At 40.2% G+C, this 8,739-nt stretch overlaps 1 protein-coding gene across 1 annotated transcript; it reads left to right on the top strand.

The window, feature by feature from the left end:
• Nucleotides 1-211: 211 nt before the first annotated feature.
• Nucleotides 212-5,062, top strand: MC5R (melanocortin 5 receptor). Its single transcript, XM_009686032.2, has 2 exons — nt 212-453; nt 1,273-5,062. The coding sequence occupies exon 2, from the start codon at nt 1,355-1,357 to the stop codon at nt 2,330-2,332; it is 978 nt and encodes a 325-aa protein (XP_009684327.1). The 5' UTR covers nt 212-453; nt 1,273-1,354; the 3' UTR covers nt 2,333-5,062.
• Nucleotides 5,063-8,739: the final 3,677 nt, after the last annotated feature.

The raw sequence follows: 8,739 nt of genomic DNA, 5'->3' as shown, positions 1-8,739 counted from the left end.
TTAATGTCATTTTTTACTAAGGATATATTAAAAAGCAAGAATTTTAAAAAGATTCATCAAGAATTTTAGATTAGAATCACTATTCAGTTAAAAAAAAAAAGACAGCAAAAGACCACTAGATGGTGGTAAAAACCCAAGCCTTTGCTAACAGAATCTGTGAAAAGAGAAGTTTAGAGGGGCAAAGAAGGGGAGGAGGAGCCACAGTTTGAGTACTGAAGTCATTATGACTCGGAGACTATAAAAAGGCAGTTGCACCATAAGTAATGTATGTGTGGTCAGCTTTGACTCTATGGATTTGCTCATTCCTTTTCCTCTATAATGTCATCAGTCCCCACCAAGGAGTCCCCAGCCCCAGATGTTGGATGAGGAGGGGGCTGAAACTTCTGCTCTCTGGAGGAAAGGTTGCAGATGATGAAGCGGAAGAGTAACTGAAGGAGCAGCTCTGATAAACAGGTACAGTTACTTCTTGATTGCAAATGAAGGGTTACTTTTAAAAACTGAAAACGATTTAGCTTGAAAGGCTTTATTTGCACTGAGTCACTGACAATCAGCTGGAAGTGTTCTCCTTGTTAAGAATGTGATGGCTTATGACTTGCCCTGAATATTCTTGTTGCTGAAAGAAACATTGAATAAAATGCTCCCAGCCCGGAATAGAAAACATTTTAATGGCAGATATCCACCCATACCAACTCGGTAACCTTACTGTATCCTGGAATGTATGGATTTGCCTTGGTTGGTGGTTTAATACGATGCTCTTATCTGGACATGTTATTATAGCAAAGGTACACTGTTTACAATGCAGTTCATGCAAACTTAAGAAGTGTGAAGGTCAGGAAAGCGTTTAAATCTTTTATTGAAAAGTTTTTAACTGTTGCAATAATTCAAACGTATATATATTAAAATCAAGTGACCAGCTTCAGCCTGACCTAATACTGTATTGTCCTGCATTTCTGGACTCTGATGATTGAGGCTCTCGAAACTACTTGCTGTTTTGTGTTCAGTAGCATTTCCGGAACATTGTCCTAGCTTTTGAGAGATCAAATAGAGTAAATTAAAGTGTGAATGAAAAGTGTATGAATCCCTTCATCAGTTTGTGATTTTAATTTTCCAATAAGGAAATAGGTAGAAGAATTCTGAGCCAATCAGAGGTTAATTTAGACTCAGTAGAGGAATATGGTGTGGAAGACAGGATGTGTACATGCCAAATTAAATAGCTGATATTTGTTTTGTCAACTTCTGCCTGTTCTCGTCATACTATATTTTTTTTGGCAGGTTCTTTCGCCTGTTGGAAAATGCATTTATTGCATTCCTCGGCAAGTCCCTCAGAAAGAACAGAACGTATTTGCTTCCAGAGATGAACACGTCCTCTCCACTGTACGTTTCTGAACTAAACCTGAGTGCCTTTGGCAGCAACCTTACTGTGCCTACTGTCAAGAGCAAGTCATCACCATGTGAGCAAGTGGTCATTGCAGCTGAGGTGTTCCTAACTCTGGGCATTGTAAGCCTCCTTGAAAATATCTTAGTTATATGTGCAATAGTTAAGAACAAGAATTTGCATTCACCCATGTATTTCTTTGTTTGCAGTTTAGCAGTAGCTGACATGCTGGTCAGTGTGTCTAATGCTTGGGAGACCATAACAATATACTTAATAAACAATAGGCACATAATTATGGAAGATGCCTTCATCCGTCATATAGACAATGTCTTTGATTCAATGATCTGCATCTCTGTGGTGGCTTCCATGTGCAGTTTGCTGGCTATAGCAGTAGACAGGTATATCACCATCTTCTATGCCCTGCGTTATCACAACATCATGACAGTGAAAAGATCGGGGCTTATCATTGCATGCATCTGGACCTTTTGCACAGGCTGTGGCATTGTCTTCATTCTGTATTATGAATCAACTTATGTTGTCATTTGTCTCATCACTATGTTTTTTACCATGTTGTTCCTCATGGTCTCGCTATATATCCATATGTTCCTCCTGGCTCGTACTCATGTGAAAAAAATAGCGGCTTTGCCTGGATACAACTCTGTCCATCAAAGAACCAGCATGAAGGGAGCCATCACTTTGACTATGCTACTTGGCATCTTCATTGTTTGCTGGGCTCCATTTTTCCTCCATCTCATCCTGATGATCTCCTGCCCTCAAAATCTGTACTGTGTTTGCTTCATGTCTCACTTCAACATGTACCTCATTCTCATTATGTGCAATTCAGTGATTGATCCCTTGATCTATGCCTTTCGTAGCCAAGAAATGAGAAAGACCTTCAAGGAGATCATTTGTTGCTACAGCCTGAGGATGGTCTGTGGGTTGTCGAACAAATATTAGGAAAACCAAAGCAAACCAAACAGATTTAGTGGTGAAGAGAGTTGAAATGCAACATCTTGCTGCTGCTTATAATTCTGCTGGAAGGCCTATGGAACACCTATGTTCAGTTTTCATGATTTCTGTGGCAATCAGAAACCTTTTTTTAAATGTAAAACCTTTCTTTCCCTCCGTGTACCTCCTTCATGCTGGTGGTAGGAGCTACTCAGTGCTACTCTGTATTAAGGGGAGAAAAAATGCTTTGAATCTCGTATGCCTACTGAAGACTCAGGATCTTTTAAGAGGCATGAACAGGGAAAGTCATATTTTTCCTTTCTGCCAAAAGCAACGAGTGTGCCCTGCTATGCAAATGAGCCCATTGGCCTCTCAGTATGCATTTCTCTTGATATTCTTTGTCTTTGTAGATACAGCATGGCTTATGTTGATCAGCAGAATAGTTTTCCTGCTAATACATGACTTCAGAGAAGCGGCTCTGATTATCAGGGTTCATGCACCTCAGTCAACGCAGTTGTAACCAAGAACATATGCATATAGCAGCAGCTGTGTATTGCAGTGATAAAATACATATTATGTAAGAGGGCAGTGTTACTCCAAGGTTTCTTAGTCAGGATACAGTATTTTGTCATGTCTGACAACATGTGTTCTTATCACTACACCTGTGGAGATGTACCATAGGCTAATTTTAAGCTGGTAGTACCTGAACATGAAGACTGAGCCGATTCTAGTTTGTCTGTTTTCCTCATTCATGAAGGCAGAGGAAGTAAAGGATGCACAACTTCTAGGCAGTCACATAACGTTTTGTGGAGAAGGGAAGATTGGGCCGGGGGGCATCCTTTATGCAGAGGTTAGAAAGTCATTTCAGCTAGCAGTAGCTTTTGTTATTGGAGGAAGCTCTACCGTAGATTACATCTCTCAAGCTGCGAGAGGGTGTTAGACAAAACAATTTTGATCATCAGCAGGGACAGCAGGCACTAGCAAAACAGAGATCTCAAACTCAGGCACATGTAGCTATACAAAATCGTAACTCGCGCTCACAAACCAAATTGTTTTTGTCTTTTTTGAGAGGCTTCTGTGGTTTGTAAGACCTGGAAACCTCCATGCATTTTGTGTGAGCAATTTGCATCTAGTTGTAAGCATGCTGTTCTGTAACTGATGTGTAATGTGCAGAATATTGGATTTGTCACAGATGAAGGAAGTACAACCGCGGCATTGATTTTTTGATGCCAAGGAATGGTACGTATCTTGCACTGAGATATAAACTAGGCAAATATTTTAAGCAGTGCTACCCTACTAAGTAGGTATCAGAAAATAGCTTGGAAAAATGAATGATTTCTTTCAAAACCTCACAGAATAGCCCTCATTACACTTAGTTTAGGGGATGCTCTAAAACTGTTGTCAACAGAAAGGTTACGATTGAGTCAAGGGGCCTCGGATTACCCTTCTGTGGTAGAAATTCTGATCAGATGTAGGAGAAATTTTTTTATCATCAGGGTTGGAACAGGTACCCAGTGGTTATGCAGTCTCCATCCTTGGAGATATTCAAAATATAGCCCTGCTCTAAGTTTGAGGCCGGCTCTGCTTTGAATGGTGAATTGGACTAGACGATCTCTACAGGTCCCTTCCAACCCAAATATTTGTTCTATGATTCTATGAATGAACTTGTGTATTATGATAAAAATATTTCTTTTTTTTTTTCCTCTTGTGTAAGAAGAACCTTAAAATATTGTCCTCCACACATCTAGAAACATAGCATACTCTGTGAGTTCATTTGCGTTGGAGGTCTCTGGCAGGATAAGTCAGGATAAGTCAGGCACCTTTTCAGCACTCTTCAGTTGCTTTTCTGCTGCAGCTTCAAGTACGTACCGCCTCCAGCTCTCACATGCCTCTCTCTGACATAAGTGGGAATGTTATTTTCAGAGGAGAGACCTTATTGTGTTGACTGTCAATACAGCGGTTACAGCAGTGCGGTAGATGCTGTATTCTTCCTTCAATTATACCTGAGAATGGGATTTCAGAGGTATGTCTGTCATCTGGTAGTAAGAATCTTGCCTAGTTTCAGTCCGCTACTTAACCCTATCCATAAATGGGACCTAAGTGGCACAGACCATTGAGTGGGCTTTTGCTACTATGGATGCAAAATATAGCAACAAGTGAGACAATTCAATTGCATAGTGAAAGGTACCAGCTGATGTTTTAAATAAATTATTAAAACTTCACTTGATATTGCAAATAAGAAACTCTTGTACATAACTGTAAACCAATAAATAGCAAGCCAAAACTGTAACAGCTTTGGGGATTTTCTTGAACTGTACATTACTTTTCTGTATTGGAAGTATATTTGATGTATAAACACAGACATATGAAGAAACTATTAAACTGGATTGTTGGAAAACCCATTATTATTGGTTATTCGTTGTAACGTGTCTGCTACACTTTGTAATCATTCACAGAAGGGAATATTGTATTCTAGGCTCTCACTTTTTGATTTAAACTGCTGCCTTACTAAAAAAACACACTCTGAAAGAAAGTTGAAAGACTCATGTATGTGTTTACGTTTGTATCTACGTACCTCTAGGTGTCAACACCATATCCTCATTATAAGCCTTACAGGCAGGAGCTCAACCAGCTTAAGGGGAAAATGAAAGCGTTTTCAAGAAAGGGATAGAACAATTCCCGCAAAAAAGCTGTTTACACGATAGGAAAACATGTGAAATAAATGTCTCTTTGAGGTCATCACCTGTTGTGATGTATTTCTTTCTCCTGCTTAACCATAGCAATGTTTAGTATGTTTTCACTTCTGGAGTGTGGAAAAAATTGAGTATTCTGATAGATTGGGACTATTGAGCACAATGTAAGTACCAAACTTCCTGCCAAAGGACAGCCACGAGAAAATTAGCCTCCAGGCTGTCATTGCATTATGTCTCCAGAGCTAACAGTACTACTTTTGCTTGCACTGCCAGTCTTTTATGGTTTGGTATCAGTCATTGAAAAGAATCTCACACCATATTACTTTTATCCCAGACCTCCATGCTATTGCTACTGGCTGCTGCTTCTTTGACAGAACGTGACAGAACTCTTTACTGCCTCTAATTTGTGTGTCACTCTTTTTAAGATTTTAATAAGAATTTATCTTGAACTCAATATCTTGAACCTGCCTGTTGCAAGTGGGTTCAACTTCCGTAAGCTCACAAACAGTGGTGAAGTTACACCTGCATTTTAAGTACATTGGTAGGACCAGGCAGAGTATTAAGAAAGGGTTAACTCCTAAAAAAAAAAAAGGGTTACACAAGATGTAATCTAGCTGCACCAGAACTTCATCTAGTGAAGCTGAGCACTGAATTCTTCACTCCATAATAATGCAGAAACAGGTTGATAAATGTGCATAAATGGCTCCGTCTCCAGATCACATCAAAGTGCTTCTAAGGTTGCCCTAAGTTTTGCTTGCTTCAGTAGACTCTAACATAGCTGACCCTTGCAAAAGATGGCATTGCTTGGATATTCCCATAACCAGCATGCTCTGAACAAGCATCAGGAAAATCTGAATATTTTTCTCTAGGCCAGGGCTACACTAAGGTACTTGGAGATACTAGCTTTCCAAGTGCTTTAGCGTCTGTTTTAACAGAGAACGGTCATAGACCAGAGGAAAGATGTGGCTTATGATCCTTCTGCTTTCCTTATCACAACCTGGGCCAGCCCTGATTCTTGCAAGGGCACAAGTTTGTTACAAAGGGATCTAGCTACTGAATGATGCTGCCTCTAGATCTGGGCCAGGAATCACCATTGCTTCCAACTCTACAAGCTGCAGGCCTGTGCCTCGCTGCGCACCCAGTGTCCAACTCGTTTTTAGAACAAGCAACAGAAGTTACAGGAATTTCTCACACATGCAAACTTTAAGAAGACACAAAAAAAAATCTGTGGTGAGACAACCAACTGCTTCGCACAGACTAATGGCTACAATCTCTAAGGACCCTGTTTTATCTCCAAGGCTTTGGTGGGGAGTCTTTTCCTCCTCTTGCAGTAAAGCCTTCTTTCGTTGCTGATTGACTTCTTGCACAGGGCCCAGCTCTTGGTGAGTGCCATTGTGTTCAGGGATTGCAATGGACAACCCCCGGCTTCAGGCATGCAGATTTGTCCTCCTTTCAGGTGTCCTTCCTTTCAGGTGGAGGTAGGTGAGTAAGTAATGGGAATGGGGATGTGGAAATAGGGATCCGCACCAGGGATGGGGAGTAAATGAGCATTAGTAGGAAGTCACACTCCAGCCAGAGCATCCTAGTCTATTTAACCTCTTGTGGTATTTTCTTACTGTGTTGTCCTTATGCTGTTATTCTAGATCTACTATATTCTTTCTGGGGGATCAGATGGGCGTATGATAATCCAGATACAGGTGAACAATGGATTTCTGCAGTGCCAAATGATGCTATATGTGTTTTGTTCTCTAATCTTTTCTTAACAATATCTAACAATATACAATCACTTCTTACAGGACACTTCATAAATCAGTAGATTCCAAGATCTCTAAGGAATTCTTCTTGGCAAATGCTCATAGGAGCAATTATGCCCTGTTCTCTAAATAGCTGTACATTTTCAATGGTTTAAGTCATATGTCAGCATGTAAAACTTATGATGAAAATATGGAGCTCAGGAGTGCTTCTGGGCTTTGGGTACCTTTGGGTAGGTTAGTAAGAAGTTCATTTTTTCAGCTACCTCCAGATAGTGATTCATTACTCCTCTCCTTTTAATTAGACTGGTTTTACACCTGATTAAAGCACTACAACAATGAGACCTATAACCTTTGTATGCTGGTTCCAGATGATTTTCAAAGGCATCAAGTGAGCCTTTTTGATGGCCCACTGCATTAATGTCCTAATTAGCAGCAATAAAATAAAACAAAAACCCACAAAGAAAACTGGATTATTTGTCCTCTCCACTTTTCCAGTTTTTAACAGGAAACAGTCACTTTTGGCAAGTAATAAATGCTGCCATATGCTAATTGGCTTTTGCATAGGCTCTTGCATCTTGCGCAGAAACTTACTGCCTACTTCACTCGCCTTAAAAAGACGGCTCTGGAAATACCTATCCTCTTTGTATTATGCCTTTCATTTGTCATAGTTTTGCTCTGAGCTGCTTTCTGCAAGGCTTTGCATTAGTTTTGAGACAGGAGCTAAATCCCTGTATCTCTATATCACAGCAATTCATACTGAGCTTACTGTTACCTCTTCTCCTCACATAGACACCTACATAGTAGGAACTCAGCATTTCACAGTTCTCCAGCTCCTTCCTTCCTGGAAAGGCAAATACCATTAATTTAAAGATTAGAGGAAAATCAATGTACGAACAAATTCATTGATTCTTACTTATTGGCTGGATTTGCAGATACTAGTTTATGGGATTTCATTTATCTAAAGGCTTGCTGTTTGAGTTGTTCCTTATTTGAGACCAGGCTATCTATCTCCTTCATCTAACCGGGAGATAAGACCCGTTTACCCAAATGAACGTGGGCTCAGAGACACTGACTGGTCCAGTTCAGGTACTTTTATCACTATTTTCCCCTCAGTGCAATCCACAGGTGGGAGTTTTGTGCTTGTGCTCCACAAACCAAGAAAGCATCAGCTCCACTGAAATGAGCCCCTTGGAACTCTGCCTGGGGGTCTCTGCAAAGTCAGTTTCAAAATCTGCCTAAAGGACAAAGAGTAGGTAGGTTAAGCTGTCGGCTTCTCTGCGGTTTAAGTGCACTGCTTGATAGTCACAGTTTGTGAAGCAGGTATTAAAAAAGCCTTTATTTCAAACGACAGAGGAAAGAGATGAATCACTTGAATTTCAAGTGTAGTTCCAATGACAGTTCATGTCCCTGCATAAAGTACATAAAAAATGAAGAGGCAGGAGGTAAGTCCTTGAATGAAGTCCAGGTCTTTCATCTCACAGTGAAGCTGCTAAATATTCAGCTTTTTGCTATGAAAAGGGACATTGGCATGGTCACCTCCCTGGAGGCGGCTTTTTGAAGGAAAATTTTGTGAAGAAAAGAATTGCATTTGGACCACAGTTTTAGTTACACTCTGGTGTTACACTCTAGTCTGACAGTTTCAACCCCTTAGGTGAAACAATTAGAGAAATTCACCTTCTAGGTGAATTTTGATTGGAGTTACTTTTAAGACAGGATCTGAGATGTTTGGCCTTAGATGCCTCTAGATACGCCTACCTAAAGCAGAAGTGCTTAGGTTCCAGAAAAGTGGAATTTTGGCACAACAAGTGATACGTGGATTTAGGCTCCCAGCTCCTCATTTAGCATTACACAATGCCCGGCACTCCAATCACATGCAATTAACAACTGAACTTAGCTGTGGCATTTTAAGCAATATATTGGAATTGTACTTAAAGTATGGGGTATTGAAAACATGTCTGGCTTAATTGGA

Source organism: Struthio camelus, chromosome 2 (assembly GCF_040807025.1).
Source record: "Struthio camelus isolate bStrCam1 chromosome 2, bStrCam1.hap1, whole genome shotgun sequence".
Classification (NCBI taxonomy): Eukaryota; Metazoa; Chordata; class Aves; order Struthioniformes; family Struthionidae; genus Struthio; species Struthio camelus.
Note: the sequence above shows the minus strand (reverse complement) of the source record. Positions and strands in the feature narration are given on the sequence as shown.

What these genes read in the sequence shown, in the direction of transcription:
- MC5R (XM_009686032.2), top strand. Translation starts at nt 1,355, where the DNA reads ATGAACACGTCCTCTCCACTGTACGTTTCTGAACTAAACCTGAGTGCC.